The sequence below is a fragment of the Chelonia mydas genome, chromosome 2 (assembly GCF_015237465.2).
Source record: "Chelonia mydas isolate rCheMyd1 chromosome 2, rCheMyd1.pri.v2, whole genome shotgun sequence".
Classification (NCBI taxonomy): domain Eukaryota; kingdom Metazoa; phylum Chordata; order Testudines; family Cheloniidae; genus Chelonia; species Chelonia mydas.
In genome coordinates, this window is record NC_057850.1 from 256,044,295 (window position 1) to 256,064,326 (window position 20,032).

Here is a 20,032-nt window from a genome sequence, read left to right on the forward strand (position 1 = left end):
TGTGAGACTCACAATACAAATGTAGGCCCTGGCAATGCTGGGGGAGGTGAGAACCTGAATAGAACTGAATCTCTAGCTGAATTTGAAGTAGACTTTATGAAAAATATTCTGAAGTGGTAGAACCCTGGGATGTTTCTTGCCCCATCTCTGGTGCGAAAGCCTGGCTCCACAAAAGTCAAGGGGAGTTTTGCCATTGACTTCTTAGGGCCAGGATTTTAACCCCAGCCCCTGGCAACGGAACCCACCAGAGAGGTGGTTCCTGCCATCCTGCACTTCCCATTTTCAGGACGCTTCTGGGATTGGAAGCAGGAATATCCTTGTGAAAGCCTGTACTTCAAAGATTCCTGACCCAGTTCTACAGATAAAAGAGGTTCAGATCATGGGGACAGTATCTGCTGGCTTCTACCCATTGCTGTCTTGTCTGTCTAGACTGTCATCTCTTCAGGATAGGACTGTCTCTTACTGTGGCTTTGCAGCTCCTAGCACAAGACAGCCCTGATCTCACTTATGATGCTACTGCAATATGCATAATAACAAACAACTTAGCTTCAGGGCACCAAAAACCCCCTGAGCCCCAAAATGTTTTGAGGTTCTCCCATGACTCGCAAACGTGCTCTCAAATGTTCATTTCATACGCCTAGCATCTTGTGATCTTTCTTGCTTGGCTAAAACAGCATGAACAGTGGAGAGAACTTAGAATCCCCATCGTTGCATCTGGGCTGTATTGTACGAGGACGGAAGAACTCAGACCAGGATGGAAATGGCGTGGGCCAAATTCATCACTGGTTGTAACTCCTCTGGCTTCGCCAGAGTTGCAAGAGGGGTGAATTCGGTACCATTCCTGGGACAGTGAGTGGTGAGCGTCAAAGAGTTCTCTCTCCAGCAGGGGGAGCTAGAAACCAGTTCTCTACCAGCAGGTCGGACCCGGGTACGAAGTCAGCGGGTTGATGGCGCTTACCTGCGGAGAGCTACAGAACCACGGTGGGGATCCAGGCAGGGCCGGTTTGCTCCTTCCCCCTGCTACTGCCTCCATCCCTCATCCAATGGGAAAGCAGCAACTCGGTCTACCTAGCCCCTGCCTACCCAACAGCACTTTCCAACCCACTGAGCTCCACGCTGTGCAGCCATGGGGCAAAAGAGAAGGCAGGGAGAAACCACACCCAACAGCACCTGGCCCCTCACTTCCCTAGCTCCCCAGTCCACAGCACCACAAGCCAGCACCACTAATCCCTGTACTTCAGCAGCTCTCCACCCCAAGAGCTCTAACCTCCCCTATCCTATAAGTCACCCAGCAGAATCTGCCCCCCCCCCTTTTTTTTTTACCCAAAACAAGGCTGAAAACAAATTATCCCACGATGAACCAAGTCCCATCATCCTTTGTGCTCACAGTGGATTGTGGGATTTGGGTCATGAAATGATGTCATTTCAGCCCCGCGGTAGGTTGCCGACCCCAAGAGACTGAGAAGAGCGGAGCTAAGAAGAGCTTCATGCCCATGGTAAGAAATCACATTGGATTCATGGGGAAGCCGCTGTGGGGCAGAGAGTCCAGCTAGTCAGCCCCCTGGACCTTTTTAACCCTTCCCAGGCAAAGCTCGCTGCTCAGACACATTCTGTCCAGCATCAGCAGTAACTGGAATAAAGATATTCCCCTGTTAAACCTTAAGTGGCCATTATATTATTTCCCATCATTCTGCATTTGTACCATGGGAGGAGCTAGAGGTCCCTCTGCTTGTACGCTGTACACCGTAAATGCCCCAGAAGTGGTTGCAGGCTAAGAGACATGATGTAACAGGTGGATGAGATACACAAAGGGGGGGGGGGGGCGGGGATGTGTGTGCAATTCTTAGTCAATCAGGGGCACCCATCGAATTCTGCATTTGCCTCCCCATGATCAGGTTGAAGTTTGCCAGCTGCATTCCAGAAGAGGGGAGTTTGAGGAGGGACTTGAAGGAGGACAAGGTGGTGGCTTTGGAGATTTTGATAGGGAGTTTTCCCCCCATGCTGGGGCCAGAGGGAGAGTATTTTGGGCCTGAATTTCATAGATTATAAAGGCAGAAGGCATGGGCGGTGGGTGTAATAGGCCTGGGGAGGCTAAGCCTCTCCAAACCCAGGCCGGGGCCCTGCCCTCGCTTCCCCTCTCCCCCAAAACCAGCAGGGGCTCAGCTTGGGGCTTGGCAGGCTGGAGGCCCTGGGCGTCTGGGGCCGGCTTGTGGCCCAGGGCTCAGAGCGGTGGGGTGGGCAGGCCGCTGCTCGGGATGGATGAGGCTGGTGGCCTGGGACTTGAGGAGGCCAGCGTGGCTGGGGTGGGCCAACCAGCAACCTGGGGCTTGGGGTGACTGAGGCGCGTAGGCTGGGGCTCCTCTGGCTGTGGGACGGGGGAGACCTTAGGGCTCTGGAGAGAGAGGGGGGCGGAAGGGGCGGGCTTCAGGCCGAAGAGTCGGGGCTGGGGGGGCAGGCCTCCCCAAAGGGGGGGGGGGTGTTCATGCCCCGCCCTTGGCAGAAGGATCACTGTAATCATCTCATCTGACCTCCTGCGTAACATCCCCTGAATTAATTCCTGTTGGAACTAGAGCATAGCTTTCAGGGGAAAAAAGAGTCCAATCTTAATTTAAAAATTAGTTTCCATGGAACATCCACCATTTCGGCTGATCATTTTTTGTGGAGTCCTAAATCAGGCCCTCCCACGATTTGTCGCACTGCACTATGAGTAATCTTTCCCCTTTGAAGTCTTTGTCTCTTTAGAAATAACGAAACAAGTTAAGATTCAGGAAGGAGCAAATGCGTTCGCGAATCCCATCAATTCCCTTGCCCAAATCTTCTCGGATTTTGATAAGGAAAGCAAAGCGTGTCAGTCATTTTAGCTCCTTTGTTGTAATATATGCTTTTGGGGGACCTGTGTTTAAATCCATATTTAATAAAGGAACACAAAGTAGCTTGTTGTAAAAATTACACTTCCCTTTCCCAGCCTCCCAGCAGTGAAAAGTGATTTAGCTCTTTGATGGTTTGAGAGCTGAACATAGAAAGAAAACATCAAAAGCGGGATCAGAGCTGATTGTTAATTTAAAAGGGAGATGTTTTTTCAGAGGAGGTGGCTGCCTTCAACTGTGTGTGTCCGGGAACTGGAAAAGATGGTTTTCAGAAGCCGAATAGCAAAGAAGCCAGCAGGATGTTAATGCAAAGATAAGGAAGAGATTAAAATTGCGCATGGAGGGGAGAATATTTATTATTTACAGCAGTGGTTCTCAACCAAGGGTCTGGGCCAAAAGCAGGTTTCAGGGAGGGGGGTGCGCCAAGCAGGACCAGCATTAGACTCCCTGGGGGCACAGGGCAGAAAGCCAAAATCCCACCACATGGGGCTGAAGTTCGGGGCTTTGAGCCCTACCATCCGGGGCTGAAGCTGAAGCCTGAGCAATGTAGCTATGTGGGGGCCCCTGTGGCATGGGGCCCCAGGCAATTGCCCGGGTTGCTACCCCCTAACGCTGGCCCTGGCTTTTATATGCAGAAAACAAATTATTGTGGCACAGATGGGCTGTGGCATTTTTATAGCATGTGGGTGGGTTGGGTGCGGGGGCTCAGAAAGTAAAAGGTCTAGAACCCCTGATTTGCAAGGTGTCACCAGTTAGTCGCTGGCAGGCCGGGATCTTCCCATGGCACAGGAGACAGGGAAAAGGAGGATAGACCAGTTCTTAAGACCATGTGGGTATTTATTTCACTAGCACTTGCATTCACTCCCACGGCCCCATAAGTGTTCAGTGTGCTCGAAGTCTGTTCCCTTCAGAGGAGCCCCTTGTCTCTATGTAGGCAAGCCACGGCCTGGGTGGGCCCAAAGTCCAGATCCCGTCCCTTCTTTCCAGGCTCTGCCATGCTTCATGGTGCCGCCACAGTCTGACCTGGTGCTGCCTTGAGCAGCCCCCTCACCAGGGCCATTTCTCTCTCCTCTCCCTCACACTGCTTTCCTGGCACACCTTTCCCCGGTGCCATCTGACCTCCAAGTCAGAGGAGCCTGTATTTTATAGGGCCACAGACTCCTCCCCCTCCCAGCATGCTTTGCTGAAAGCATATTAATAGCCAGGGCTCCCTTCCCCAGCTCTATCAGAGGATGAAACCAGCTGGATTATGCCAGAGCCAGGTAGGCACAAGGCTACTTCCTGCTAAGTCTGGCTTCTCAAAGGCTATTTTTTCCTTCTTCCACTGTGACAGTTACTTTGTCACTCCAGGGCTCTGTGCCGTTCCCTTCCTTTTCCTGATGCTAGAGCAGATCAGTTTCATGAAGCTATAAAGGTCTATATGATGCCCTATTACAGAGTTAAATTTTGGGGTGAGGGAGGTGAGACAGACATGTTATTTCAGCCTCCACCCACTGCATAAGCGCCACCTACTTGAGACAGAGGCCTCTCAGTTGCCTGCAAATGTTAAAACTATGATCACATGAGCTGTGCTGGGCTTCACTTCCCTTTGGTGGAATTTTTCTACATCCATGTTGTTCCCTCCAGATGTGGCTTCTCCTTGGTGGGGTTCAGCTGATCCTCTGGGCTCAACTCCTCTCCCCTCATTGGGGCTTGGATGTTCTGCCAGGCTTTTTGGAATTAGCTTCTTCATGGCTGGTTTAAAAGAAACTAAATGGTAGCTTTCTTCTAAGTAGCCCCTGCTCAGGATATCAAAATGAGCTGTCACTCACATTAATAGGTGCAACTCTCCAGAATCTGAACCTCTCCTTTCTCCCCTGCTTTGATCCCCACGGAAAGAGTGAGCAATGGTAATGTTTAAATTGTCACCATTGAACATCCATGTCCACACATCATGGAGATGAATGGGGGGAGCTGACACGTGTCAGAGCTCTTGTCTCAGGCTCTCTGCAAACTCAGGCAGGCATTATCGCAAGAGTTCATATTTTGAAGGTTTCCTGCCCAATCATAAGGGTCAGAGACTTACTTTAAAAAAAAAAAAGAAAGCTGAAATTCTGAAGAATAAGATGGGAGATTGAAAGAGGTAACGGTACATCCTACTGCTCTGTAAGTCAGTGAGGAATCACCAACCTTGCTTTATTAACCCAAAAGGATCCAACTGAATGCACAGTGACTCAAACTACTCTCAACCACCCAGTCAGAATCTTACTCAGCCATCATCTTCCCCCATAATAAGCTGAAGCTATTAATAATATAGTTCAAAAGGTGGTCACATGACCTCTGGGGAGGAGTTGTAGGTCCTCCCCAAGCAACTACAGAATGCCGACTCTTAAAGGGCCCAAGAGCTATAACAGGTGCACTGAGGTTCATACCTGTGCCCTAAAGCCCTGTTACGTGGCCCAGCACTAGTCCTGCCCAATTGTGGGAACAGAAACAACAAAAGGTTAAAAAGCTGACATAAAGAAAGAATATAAAACCTTGCATTATAAGATACTATCAGGCCTATGGGGAAATGATACAATCTCCTACACAGACAGAGGACTATATACTGCATTAACTAATAGCTTACATTTCCAGGTGATCTTCACAATGAAAAAGGTTGGAAACTTTCCATTCCAAGTGGACATTAACATTGGCATTTAGAGAGTCCCAGAATGCTTTGCATTGATTTCTTGTGTGATGGTGGAACAGCAAGATATGCAGGAAATGCAATTACATCATACTGGTTTGAAGGGAGCAAGCCATAAAATAAATGCTAGTTAGAGCAGAAATTGTCCTGAAATGCACCCAACCCCTTCCTAATAAGCAGCCCAGGCTCTCACTCTTATTAAGATAGAAAACTGATCACACAAAGTCCAAAGTGAAAGGAGGCGGAGTACACCATGTGTAATTACATCCTCTGAGTAATGAAGAAATACAGAAATCATCTCAGCAAGTTCGCAGATGACACTAAACTGGGAGGAGAGGCAGATACGCTGGAGGGTAGGGATAGGATACAGAGAGACCTAGACAAATTAGAGGATTGGGCCAAAAGAAGTCTGATGAGGTTCAACAAGGACAAGTGCAGAGTCCTGCACTTAGGATGGAAGAATCCCATGCACCGCTACAGACTAGGGACCGAATGGCTAGGCAGCAGTTCTGCAGAAAAGGACCTAGGGGTTACAGTGGACGAGAAGCTGGATATGAGTCAACAGTGTGCCCTTGTTGCCAAGAAGGCTAATGGCATTTTGGGCTGCATAAGTAGGAGCATTGCCAGCAGATCGAGGGACATGATCGTTCCCCTCTATTCGACACTGGTGAGACCTCATCTGGAGTAGTGTGTCCAGTTTTGGGCCCCACACTACAAGAAGGATGTGGAAAAATTGGAAAGAGTCCAGCGGAGGGCAACAAAAATGATTAGGGGGCTGGAGCACATGACTTATGAGGAGAGTGGGAACTGGGGATGTTTAGTCTTCAGAAGAGAAGAATGAGCGGGGGATTTGATAGCTGCTTATCAAAGGGGGTTCCAAAGAGGATAGATCTAGACTGTTCTCAGTGGTAGCAGATGACAGAACAAGGAGTAATGGTCTCAAGTTGCAGTGGGGGAAGTCTGAGTCGGATATTAGGAAACACTCTTTCACTAGGAGGGTGGGGAAGCATGGAATGGGTTACCTAGGGAGGTGGTGGAATCTCCTTCCTTAGAGGTTTTTAAGGTCAGGCTTGACAAAGCCCTGGCTGGGATGATTTAGTTGGGGATTGGTCCTGCTTTGAGCAGGGGGTTGGACTAGATGACCTCCTGAGGTCCCTTCCAACCCTGATATTCTATGATTCTATGATTCTTGCTGCAGTGCTCTGATGTACCTGGTCCCAGATTTTATTCACCTGCCTATTCCTCCTTTTACAGCTAATAATAATGGTAATATTTAACATCCACCCCAGCATGTGGCAACATCACGGGACTCAATCCTCAGTTGCGACTGGTGCTCAGCCGAGCTTGGGTTGGGGGACTTTTTGTTACTTTCCCACACACATACCCACCCCTGGGGCTGGGCTGGAGTCAGTTCAGTTCAGCTCTCAGCACAATATACTCATGTCCCACTGCAATGGCTTCCAAGGGGCTATTCCTCCTGCTCTGATTAACAAAATGGGTCCCAAAATGTTTTGCAATGTCCTGTGTGAGCTGGTATGCAGGATTTGAATTGTGATACGGTGGTACAGCATTGTGCATGGAGGGCTGTATGAAGTTTGCACGCACCTTCCTCTTACAGCCATCCGTAGCCAGGCTGCAGTGTGGTCTAGTTGATAGTGAACTGGGGTGGGGTGCAGAAGACCTGGGTTCTATATCTGACTCTGTGACCTTAGGCAAGGCTCTGTGCCTCAGTTTACCCATCTGTAAAATAGGGGTAATGATACGGGCCTTCTTGATAAAGTGCTATGAATGAAAAGGCGAGATAATTACTAGGTATTCTTATAAACCATCACCTGGGATTAAGAGAAAAGAAAAGGAGGACTTGTGGCACCTTAGAGACTAACCAATTTATTTGAGCATAAGCTTTCGTGAGCTACAGATCACTTCATCAGATGCATACTGAATCCTTTATAGCAACAAATCGTGAACTAAAGAACCAGGTCCTCAAGGGTGTTGGTAACTCTCATTGATTTCCCTAGTTCCAGGGTCCTGGGCCAAACACCACTATGTTAATGAGAGGCTTTTCATTGATTACAAAGGGCTTTGGATCGGGCCCTAAGCCCTCTGCCTGGGAGCTGTAGCAGAGCCTGTGGGTAAGGCACCAAGTGAACTGCACATCCTACACGGAACGATGTGTTACAGTCACCCGTGGGCTTTGTAGGTGTGGTCAGCGACCTACCCACCAGTCAGCAACATCATCCTAGCAATAAAGCCACAAGGACACATTCCAGTCTCTCATCTTAAGATGAGCAAAGCTCAGTTACCTGCAGTTTATGCTGGACAGCACAAAAGAGCAAAGGATAAAAGCATCTAGATAACTGCCCCCACTTAGAGCCAGCAAAATGCTTTACAGTCCCTAATGCTTACCTGCAATTAACCTTTGCTTCTGCTTTCTCCTTCCCTTGGGACTTTCCAGGGACCCTTGATGATAGTGAGATTCCATTATGATTTCTCTTCCGGTAATTGTTTAAAGGGATGGATAGTTTCTGCAACACACCCCAGAAGGGGGAGCAGTTGCTCTGGTTTCACTGACAGCCCAACACAGATGGCGATGAAAGCCCTGGAAATGATCACATTCCCCTGCTCTGTTCGGTGAAATAAAGGAGTGTCCCTCTGGAACCCTTTACTTTTTGTCAAAGTGACGCCTCCCTGCTTGGGGGAGGCCAGACTGATGGAGCACAAACTCTTCCCCGGGCGTGAAATTCACCTTTGCAAAAAGCCTGAGAACTACCCAAGTCTGGTTTTGAAGGTTTAAGGGGGACATATGTGATGCCAAGGTACTTTCCTGGCCCTCTGCACAGGGATAAATTTCACCCATAGTGAATGAGAAGCACCAGGCAGCTGATGGAGAGGGGAATGGAGTCTCACTCCTCGCTTTTCCCCCATCTCCCCAGGTTAGCATGAAGGGCCTGATTGTGAACCCCCAGCAGCATAACTCCATTGATCCTGCTCCTCCAGTGCTGAGGAAGGTAGCATAGAATCAGAGAATCTCAGGGTTGGAAGGGACCTCAGGAGGTCATCTAGTCCAACCCTTGCTCAAAGCAGGACCATCCCCCAATTTTTTTTGCCCCAGATCCCTAAATAGCCCCCTCAAGGATTGAACTCACAACTCTGGATTTAGCAGGCCAGTGCTCAAATCACTGAGCTAAAGGTAAATCGGATGCTCCTATTGACTCTCATAATATAAGGGGGCATCCAATTAAAATGAAAGGCAGCAAATTTAAAACGGAGCAAAGGGAATCCTTTTATACGCAGCACATGGAACTCATTGCCGCAAGATGTCATTGAAGCCAAGAGCATAGCAGGAGTCAAAAAAGGACTGGATGTTTGGGCACTGCAAACGGCCACAGTTACATTAGAAAGGGTTCAGGAAAAGAAACTCAGACGTTTCAAAGGGATACAAACCCTCATGCTTCTGGGTATAAACTAATTGGAGGGTAGGAGGGAACTGTCCCTGTGGGCATGGTATTTTATAATTGCCTACTTTGGTGCTTTTTGCACTTTCCTCTGAAGCAGCTGATGCTGGCCACTGTCAGAGACAAAGCACAGGGCTAGATAGACCATGGGTCTGATCAAATATGGAAATTCCCTTATTCTAGGCAATTATACACTAGAGAGAAATTCTGGAGTCCTAGAGACGAGAGAAAAATTCTTATCAGATGTAAAGACCCGGGCCCAAATTGTCAACTGGTGTCAATCAGCATAGCTCAAGGTGTGGTCCTCTTCAGCCACCCGTCAGCTCGCCTGTCTTCTAGATGCCCTTTATGGTCGCTTTTGCCAACACAGGAGAGGACGATGGAATCTGGTTGGCATAATGAGTGGTCAGCGATTACAGTCGTTAGTCACTCTCTCATCACCGACCCAACCATCTGCCCACCAGGTTTTGACCTGCCAAGACACCCGTGGCCATCCCTGAACCAGTTTCGAACAGGACAGAGCAATTGTGCGGCCAATCTCTTCAAAGAAGTTTTCTTTAATGCTCCGCGATGCAGCTGCGGTCAACTTCAGACTATGTCGTGTCTCCTTGATGAGTGCCCACTGATTTAGTTCGACGGTGGGCTATGGGCTCTCCACCTGGCTGGGATCACTGCTCATATGCTGAGAGAGAGTGGTTAGAGCAGTGGGCTGGGTGTCAGGAGATCTGAGTTCACTTCTAGGCTCTGCTACAAACTCCCTGTGTGGTTTTTGGGCAAGTCACGTAGTCTGCCTTGTTCCTTGTGAAATGGGGATGCTACTAACCTAGCTCACGGGGAGCTTGTGAGGGTAAAATCAGTTGAGCGTTGTGATGATCTCAGATTCTGTGGTGATGAAGGGGGGATAAAGAACCTAGACAGACGATTCTAGTGAAGTCAATGGGGCCGGATTCCCAACTGGCATAGCTGCACTAAGATCTGCATTCTCCCACTAATATCTGTTGGCTGTGATCTGGTGAACCCTTTACTTGTGCTAGCAAACTTAACTGAGACCAGCTCTCTCCTCTCTCCCAGTTATAACCCTGTGCTGTATCTTCAAGTGCCGGATTCCACGGACAAAGAAAGAGATTGAGGCCCGGTATGCACAGCGGCAGGCAGCCAAGACCTATGCAGACAAACTGGAGACCGTACCACCGCTCAGCGAGCTGACGGAGATCCCTGGAGGTACACCCACACCCCCGTCTCTTCTCCCAGGTTTCTTTGTGCATGCACAAAGCGCCAGATTGTCCGCGGGCACAAATCTGTGTTGCTCCAGAGAGTTCAATGGCAATTTGCACCCATGGAAAATCTGGCCCCGTAATTTACTGTGCAAAGCTCCTCTGCTTTGCTTGCACTCTTTGTATCGTTTAACTTTCGTGACAGAAAGCACTATCGTTAAGATGAAAAGGCCAGATCCGCAGCTGGTGTCAATCCACAGAGCTCCATTGAAGGCAGTTAGCTCAGATCCTCAGCTGGTGTCAATGAGCACAGCTCTACTGAAATCAACAATTTAAAGTAACTGAGGATCTGGCCCCATTACTTTTCCATTCTAAAGGCCAGATTCTGAGGTGAAGCCCAAGGGGTAGCAAATGAGTTTCACCTTTTTGTTTTGAAATGGCACTTCGTCTAGAAATTTTGCTTTTATTTTTTTTCCCAAAAAGGGGTGGGTAAAATACCAGAGAAAGACTCAAAAGAAAAAGAAAAACTGGGGAAAAAGTTGATTTGGGGTTGAGCAAAGCATTTTGTTTGACCCAAAATGAATTTTTAGGGGGGCGGGGTTCGGCCTCCGAACTGAAAAATCAATTATTCACTCAGCTCTATTAACATTTCCCCTGCCCCTTAAATGGCCTGCCAGTCCAGACTGCCAAGTGCATCTCTGTCACTGTGATCTTGTCATGGTTTCCTCTCCTGTCACTCACTTCTCCTAATTCTATACTCTAGGCTCTACTGAAAGCCTCCCAACTCTCTCTGGTCATGTCCAGTCCAGACCTCTCAACTCTCTGCCTGTGGTGAAGGAAGAAGATGAAATGGCCCTACAAGGAAATTAGGGGGAATGTCTGTCTGTCTGTCTGTCTCTGTGGTGTCTCCTTTCCATGGCTTCGCAGAGGAGATGTGGACTTTGGAACTCACTGTTCTCCTTTCCTTTCCTCTGTTTCACCTTCACTCTATCTTCTTCCTAAGGGTTTTCTTTTTAACATTGCTCTGTAAGCCCAACCAGTAGTCACTAGGCTTTAGAGGAGCTTGGAGGTTCATTGCCCCAAGCCTAGATCTTCAAAGGTATTTAAACTGCCTAACTTCCATTGATTTCAATGGGAGTTAGGTGCCTAAATATGCCTGAGGATCTAGGTCTCATATTATCACAATCCTGGATATGGAGGGGCGTGGAGAGGCAGATAAGGAAACGGAAGGAATTCAGGCCCCGATCCAGCAAAACACTAAGACCATGTCCAACTTTAAGCACAGAAGATCTGACCCAAAGCCCACTGAAGCCAATGGAATGATTGTAGGCTAAAGTCCATGAGTCTCCCCATTTAAATCAATGAGTCAGATCCTCAGCTGGTATAGCCCTATTGCATGCAGTACAGCTATGCCTGTAGACCTGGCTTCATGGGATTGCTCACGTGCTCAAGTGCTGTGCTGTGGCCTTAATGAGTCCGCCCGAATTCAGCAGACACTGGGTCACGACCCATTCCTCGTTACCTTGTGGACGTCAACTTGCTGAATCCAACCTCAAAGTAAAGCCCAGTAAATCAAGGGATGCATTTGGCCCAATGGGGTTGGATGGGTATAAATGACAGCAGAACTGGGCTAGTCATGGAAGTAGGAAATCATATTGAAAGGTGTCTCTGGCTGTGTTACTAACTACACCTGAGATCATTACAATGGGAAGATGGGAAATGTCCAGGGCTCGGTTATCTGGTACTTTGCAGCTGGTATCAGCATTTATAGCTATGCGATGAGAGTGTAAAATCCTACCATGCTGCCTTTGCAGTGTTTTACACCTAATCTGCCCATGTATACATGATTTCTTCATTCGTTCAGTAGAATTTATGATTTGTTTGCATTGCTGTAGCACCCAAACATAGATCAGGACCCCATTGTGCTAGGTGGGCTACAAACATACAATGAAAAGACAAGTCCCTGTCTGGTACAATCGGTGTCACAAGCTGCAGGGCAGGGAGGAATCACGCCCTCCTGTTTGTTTTTCCACTTTTTAGGCTGTGTGTATTCTCTTCTTCTTCTTTGCATTTCACTCAAGTTACCAGAATAACTGGTCCGGTCAGTTGCACTTTCTGAACCCCACATCCTTGGCTGTGTAAACTGATGTAGCGCCATTGACTTCAAGATTGGGGCTTTTATCTACCAAATTGTAAGACGGGCGATTTGCTCCATTCACTGCCATAGAACAATGCTGATTTACACCAGCTGGGGACCTGGCCCTAAATGGGTGAAATTTGCCCTGTGCCGAGGTCCTGAATGAGGTTTATGCACCACTTAAGTTTTATAGAGTTAATCTGGTTTCAAACTGACTTAACAGAGCAAAATTTAGCCCCCAAATACGTAGGAACAAATCCTCAACGGGTATATATTAGCATAGACCCACTGAAGTCAAAAGACCAGTGTCAGATTGCACTAGATGATTTTCTGCCATGTAGTTTGATGGCGCATTTATTCTTGTGAACAAGCAAGAGAGAAAAGTAGTTATTTTAATGAATGAATGGTCATTAAATGCTTTGAAGTTGGAAATCGCTCCTTAAGTACTAAGTGCCAATCTCATTATGATCATTAAATACTATTAACAGTTATTGCTGGTTGTTATTTGAACTTCTCCATCCCACTGTTACTGCTATAATGGAATGTACCAACTGATGGCTGGTTCCCTGAGGACTTCTTGATTGTACAGCAGGGGTGATGTCTCTTCTGGACAAAAACAAGGGAGGACTTCAGATTGTGCATACAAATCTTGCTCGCCTCATTGACATGTGTCATCTTGCTCACGTCATGAGAGCAATACAAGCAGGGTTTGGCCCTTGCTCTGACTGGCGATGGGACTGCATGTTTTAAGGGCCTGATCCAGTTTCCAGTGGCTTGGCTGGGAGCTGGATTGGTTCCTGTAATGGTCATAAACAAGGAGGCGATCCGTCTTTCCCAAACTTTCCTACAAGGTGTCGGCATTTCCCTCCGATTAAAAGAAAGAGGCTGCGTTATTTTCACTTTACTCTGCAGATCCCTTTGAATAATTACCTTGTAGATACATTATAACTGCTGTGTATTGATCACACTCTTCCATGGCCAAAGTATGTTATTTTTCTATAACACATTGTGTGCACTTGTGGTGACTACTTTGGGGTTAAATGAACATAATAAAGACAGGCCAGATACTTAGCTGGCACAAATTGGTGTAGCTCCAAAAGTCAGTGGAGGAGCTATGGACATTTAAACCTGCCGGGGATCTGATTCTACAGATTCATTATCTGTAAGCTGTTGGGCAGGAATGTAGCCTCACAAGAAATGTTCTGGGGACACATGCCTCCATCTAACATTTGGGATCGTCAGATGAGGGGTTGTGATAAAAAGGTCATTTCTGGCAGATCTTTGTCACCATTTTGCACAATTATGTGGTGTGGAAAAGTGTTGATTTCCTGCCTCCCCCCCCGACCCCCCCACCGAAATGTGAAATTTGATCTTTGAATGTTATTTCATCATTTGAAATAGAAATTCAAAATGCCAAACTTTGTACTCAAAAACCCAGGAGAGAAAAACAAACCCATTTTCTTTTAAAGAAAATTGTTCATTATTAAACCCTTCGCCAGAATTAATGACGGGTTGACACAGCTAATGCTTAAGGGCCAAATTGTGACACTCTTACTCCTGTCGAACAGTAGCCTACCTTATTATAGTAACACCCTAGATTCTTCAGCCAAGATCAGGTCCTCATTGTGCAAGGTGCTGTACAAACACATAGTAAGAAACAGTCCCTGCCTCAGAGATCTTACAGTATAAACAGGCCCAGAGAAGTGAAGTGATTTGCCCAAGGTCACATAGTAGGTCGGTAACAGAGTCACAAATATTAGCCAGGTCTCCGAACTCCCAGTTCAGTGCCCTTTCCACACTGTTTGTGGAATGAGGTGCTAATTGAGATGAGTACGGGTCTCAGAGTCTGAGCCTAAATAAATAAGAGACAAGGCGGAGGTTTGCAGTTCCTGCTCTTTCCTTGTACTGTAGTTGGCACTGAGGACTCCAAGCAGAACCGTAAAGTGTTCACCAAAGACCTCCCTGGGTCCCCAGAGACCTTCTGCTTTATCTTACTGTTAAGACACTTAACAAAACAGGGTCAAATCTTCAGCTGGTGTCAATTGCGTTAACCCCAGTGAAGTCAATGGAGCTATGCTGATTTCAACCAGCTGAGGATTTGGCCCAAGGTAACTTTTTATGCAGTGCTTAATTTGTAATGAAAGAGGTGCCGGGACTCAAGCAGGTATTTTTTTACATTCATAACTGAGGCAGCAAGCCCAGAGGTGCTGGGGCTCAGCCCTGGCAAGCCCTGGCACAAATTAAGCACTATGTATGTGTAGCTACAGTTAACTCACCTCACTATCTAGATTCCTAGTTAGAACGACTAAGGAGACAGGGAAATGATCTGAATGTTTCATAGTTACCACTAGTTTAAATGGCAGAAGTTATACAGGGTAGTCAGCAACCAGGGCCAGGTTAAGACTTTTAGAGGCCCTAAGCACTGAAAAGTTTATGGTGCCCCCCCATATGTAATTCAAAATAAAAACAATACTATACCGTAAAATAAAATGTTATTTTTCGAAATGACACAAAACTTACCTGTATGCTGAAATTAAAATAGCTTCTTTCTAGATTTTCTGATTGCAAAATTCTAGATAAGTTCATCGAAGCTGACTCGACGAAGCATGGCCGCTTCCATACACAATAGGGAAAGTGAATCAAGTCTGTCCTGACACGTTGTTCTTTGAGGGTTTTTTATTCTTTTCAGCTGAGAAAAAGAGCGTTCTGCGGAGCAGTTAATAATCATCAATGTTCGAAAAACACGTAGTGCGATCTCTACATTTGGAAATACACATTGTATTCCGTCTTTCAGTATTGTGTCATGAAGATCAATGTGACTGAATTTCATTTTTCCTGTATCATTAAACGTTGCGCGTATATAATAGTGGAACTGCCGCACTTCTCCACAGAGATTCATGTTCAAGCCAACAGGGTACGAGTCAACTAGCTTTTGGGAACCTTGTGAATATTGTTCGTCAGATAGGTCCATATCGTTTAGAAAAGAAAATCTACTTGATACTTCTTTGTACACGTCACCTCTCCTCTTCATATCAGCTTCAAGTGTATCAATTATAGCCTAGTAAGTAGATACGCGAAATTTGTCTGTAGGATTCAATGCTGTTTCTGTTGAACTGCTATCATTTGCTTGTTTTTTCCTGATTCGCTTGCGGGACTGGGCTTCTTTGTAGTTTGTATCAGGCAAGATCTCTTTTGATATGTCTTCCGATCTTTTGAAATCATTCCTCAAAGTGTGTAAGTGGTCTGCTAATGATTGCCAGAGGTCTACACACATTTTCAAATCCAATTCTTTTTCTTGGAGAGCTTGGCTTATGTGGTAAAAGTGTTGTAAAATTTCATTCCACATGGTCAACATGAATACAAACTCTAGTTCTTGCATCTTGTTTGCAATGTTTTCTGCCTCTCCTCTAGTTTCTCCCTTTTGTGATTGGTCTTCAGCAATACTGTCTAATGCATCCACAATCTTTGAGAAGGACTCCAGAATTGCACTTGTTGCCACGGCATGTGCCTCCCAGTATTAGAAAGAGATTTCAACACACGATCATGGCCCAAATATGTTTTAAGAGCTGCCCGTCGGTGTGTTGAGGCAGAAAAAAATGTATAAAGTAACTGGACTGTTGAGAAAAAACTTACTGCCACCGGACAACAATCGACAGCACTGTGGCCAACAAGATGGAGAGAGTGTGCAGCACATGGGATGAATATGGCACATTTGTTCTGTTCTAAAAGCTTCTTCTGCATTCCCCGATAACGCCCTGACATGTTGGCAGTGTCGTCATAAGATTGACCTCTGCACTTTGAGAACTCTATTTTGCAAACTTGGCACAGATAAGGCAGTACTTGATTTGCCATTTCTTCACCAGGGTGGCTTTTCAAATTGAGGAATGTTATAAAGCGTTCAACTGGTTTTCCATCTGTGGGAGACACATATCTTAGTACAATATTCAATTGATCAATATGTGAAAGATCAGGTGTAGAGTCGACAGAAAAACTGAAGTACCCAGCAGGACTTATTTCATCCACAATAGCTGAACGAACTTTGTCACTCTTTAGACCAATGAGTTCATCACATATTGTCTTGGATAAGTATGATGGGTTACCTTTGCCAGCATTCCCATATTTTGAGATATGGCCTGCTAAAAATGGGTCAAACTGAGCCACAAGCTCCAACGATCCCAAGAAATTTCCATTCTGCAATGATCCAAATGTGTCATTTGAGCCCCGGAAAGGCAGACCACGTTCAGCTAATGTTTGAATAACAGCTATAACACGCTGCAAGACATGTTGCCAGTATTCACACTCCCCTTTAATTCGTTCTTCCAATTTTTGTGTCAATCCAAAGCCCTGTCTTCGATTTAAATATGTCAACATTGAATCTCTGTGAGTAGTGCTATTTTCATGTTATTCAATTAAAACAGTATTCTGCCAGTCACTAAATCCATCTGCAGCAAACCGGGATGTTGAAAGCTTATATGCAAAAAGTTTGCAAACAAAACAGTACACAGACCCTTGTGATGGTAAATACAGTAGCCATTCTCGAGTGTATTTCTCACCATTCACTTTCATGCCGAAAAATATTTTTTGTGGACAATATCTTCTTTGTTTGCCATTGGTAAAAGTCCAACGTGATTTCTCAAATGGCCCAGTGTGGTGCTGGGCCACGATCTATCCAGTAAGCTACATCATTGGTACTGAAAACCCACACCCCAGGATCTTTTCTCCTATTATTTACAGCATGAGCAGGTTGAGTCTCTGACACATCCACACCTTCTAGAACAATGTCTGTTTTACCACCAGGAGTAGGATGATCAGTTACAGTCTCTGACACATCCCCATGTTCTGGAATGGTGTTTGTTTCACCAATAGAAGAATTGTCAGTCTCTGAAACACCTACAGGTTGTGGAACGATGTCTGTGCTACTGAGAGAAGATGTTGCTTCTGATGGATTTGCTTTGAAAAATGATGTCAGCTTTGGAAGATTTTTGGAAGATTTCACTAGTTTTTTGTTTCTTTTCTTCCACTAGTTTACATTTCTGTGCTCCACTCAGTTGGTTATGTTTCATCCTGCCCCTTATCTCAGTTATCTGAACTTAAAAAAAAAAAAACAAATTACACAACATACACTATTTTTATGTATATATATAATATAAGAAAGAAAAAAATCAGGGAGCCAAAGGGAAATATGCAGGGTGTTGGATTGTTAGATTAAAGTGAGTTCTGATCTCCCAGATTTGCATGTGGGATGCAGGAATTGTCTCTCTTATGGTGAAAGTTACCCCAAAGTAACTTTGTTTTCTTTCCCCCTTCAATCCCTACAGCTCATGTGGCAGAAGAGAAGAAAGAGGAGGTGCCCACCGTCTCAGGGAAAGTGGACCGGGCCCAAAGCAAAAAAGAGTGTTCCAAGGGATCCAAGAAGAAAGAGGGCAGAAAGGAGCAGAAAGAAGGGTCCAAGAAAGAGGGGAAAGATGAGACCAGAAAGAAGGAAGGAGGAAAGGGTGCAGGTGAAAAGAAGCAAAGAGGTGGAAGGAAAGGTGAGAAGGAGACAGACAGAGCAAAGGCAGGAGGCAGCACCAAGGTTGGCAGCAAAGCTGGGGGGAACGCCAAGTCCTCAGCAAGGAAACCCCAGCAAAAGAAGTGATCAGACCAACTGCGGAACTGCTGATATCCTCTCCCCCAAGCACGCGCAGTGCTGCAGACCTGATGTGGAGAGTGCAGTGCTAATGCCTTGGACCTGGCACGGTGGGAACAGGGAGGAGATAAAAGCCTCAAATTCTGGAGGGACATCTGGAGCTACTTGACTGATTTCTTTAAAAGCAAAATCGCCATTTCTACAGAGGTGATGTTTCGGCCAAAGGAGAACCTGCCTCGTTGGCTAGAAAGTTACCGGTGAACAGAATGGCCCGTACAGTGCTGATTGTGTCCCAGCCTACAGCCTGGAGTGAGAAACGGGAGCACAGAGGGACTCATAGCAGCACAGAGCTGCCAAGAGCTAGAACTTCAGGAGCGAGTCCATCTTGCAGTCAGAGGTGTGACTGCAGCAGGTCTAGACACACCCCAGCTAGCTTCGATTTAGCTGGCTCGAGAATCAATAGCCGTGAAACAGCAGCAGCATGGGGCTGAACAGCCCTGCCTGGGACCCTGGGTATATACCCGAGTGGCAAGCCCATGCTGCTGCCCAAACTGGACAGATCAAAGCGGCCTCGGGCACGGCTCCATGTGCTGCAGTACCCCTCTGACTGCAGCATAGACGGACCCTGGGAGAGTACTTGGCCCATTCCATCTGAGATCAAGATACTCGGCGAGCAGTAGCTAAGCCTCACACCAGCCTCCTGGGATATGTGGCATTCCTTAGAGGGCATGGGTGGCGGGTATCACAGGTCAGGGGAGGTTCAGCCTCCCCGAACAGCCAGGTGTGGCCCCAGCCATGCTCTGCCCTAAGCCCCCTCCTGTTTCCGGCTCTTCCCCCATGGCCCAGGCTGTGCCCAGGACTCAGGGCAGCTGGGGCCAGTGCTCGCGCCACCTGGGGCTGGGGGCCATGCCACCCAGTCCTCCAGGCCTGGGGATGCTTGGGCAGCCCAGGGCTGGAGCGTGGGGCCAGCAGCCTCGGGGGGGGGGGGGGGGAAGCTTTGGGCTCCGGTACAGGAGCGGGGGTGGAAGGGAGAGGCCTCAGACAGAAGGGCCTGGGCTCCGGGCTAGCCTCCCCGAAGGGCGGGTCACACGCTGCCCACGACAGAAGGCTAAACTCAGGCACCAAATAATTGCTGGAAGACACAACCCATAGAAAGAAGCTCTCTAATCCATGGCTATATTAGAGATGTCTTGGGAGAAGGCTCTTCTTCCCTGTGCATCTCTTCTTAACTGTTAGGTGTTTCTCTCTGTCTCAGAGATGCTGACAGAAGCACTTTCCTGGCATGAGCTAAACACGCTTTCCAACAGCCTGCCTTATCCTCTGTTTCTTACCAAAGGTGTCATATAAATGAAGCTGTATGCCAAATATAGAATAAAGAAACAGACATCCTTTGGATGTGGGTGATGCTGTCTTCAGTTCTTCAGGTTGTACTCAGCATGGGTGTGATGCTGGCAGACCAGTCAGCTCATGCCAGAGCCCCAGGCCAATTCACTTGTGTACTAGTATAGATCAAAGTGATTGTTAAATGTATGAGATTGTATTTGGTGTTTAAAACTTCCTGAAAACTAGTGGGAGCTTATTTTCACTTCTCTGTCTCCTGTGATAATGTACTAGCAAACATTCACATTGTGTATACCCCTGTGATTAAATAACCCATCGAACGAGAAAGAAGCCTTGTGGAATGTAAATGAGCGACTGTAACGGAAGCGTGCTCATTTCAAAGCAAGTGGTCATTGTGTGTGATGACTGGAAGTCAAAGACTTCAAATACATTCCCCACTCTCTGTTACGATAGAGACACTGTCAGAAGAAATTATAAATATGGATTCTAGGAAAGATCTTTCATCTCTGGGCTGTTTGGACTCTTACAGGAAAGTGTATCAGATGCAAAGCAGAGATCCCCAGAGACAATCTGCGTACCCTGAAAAGGCTTTTGGGAAACTGGGAGTTTATTACATCACTGCCACTATTTGGAATTAAACTGTGACTCACCTGTGCATATATTTTACCAACCACTCAGTTACGTGTCTAGATTTAAACAAACCCTGCTGCAAAATGCTTCA

General features: G+C 46.8%; 1 protein-coding gene across 1 annotated transcript in view; it reads left to right on the forward strand.

Moving 5' to 3' along the window:
• The window catches only part of TMIE (transmembrane inner ear), a 60,839-nt gene extending 42,305 nt beyond the window's left edge, over positions 1-18,534 (forward strand). The window contains exons 3-4 of the mRNA XM_043541708.1: positions 10,062-10,211; positions 17,660-18,534. Of these exons, the coding sequence (XP_043397643.1) occupies positions 10,062-10,211; positions 17,660-17,979 (470 nt within the window). The 3' untranslated portion in view covers positions 17,980-18,534. The remainder of the gene's footprint in view (positions 1-10,061; positions 10,212-17,659) is intronic.
• Positions 18,535-20,032: the final 1,498 nt, after the last annotated feature.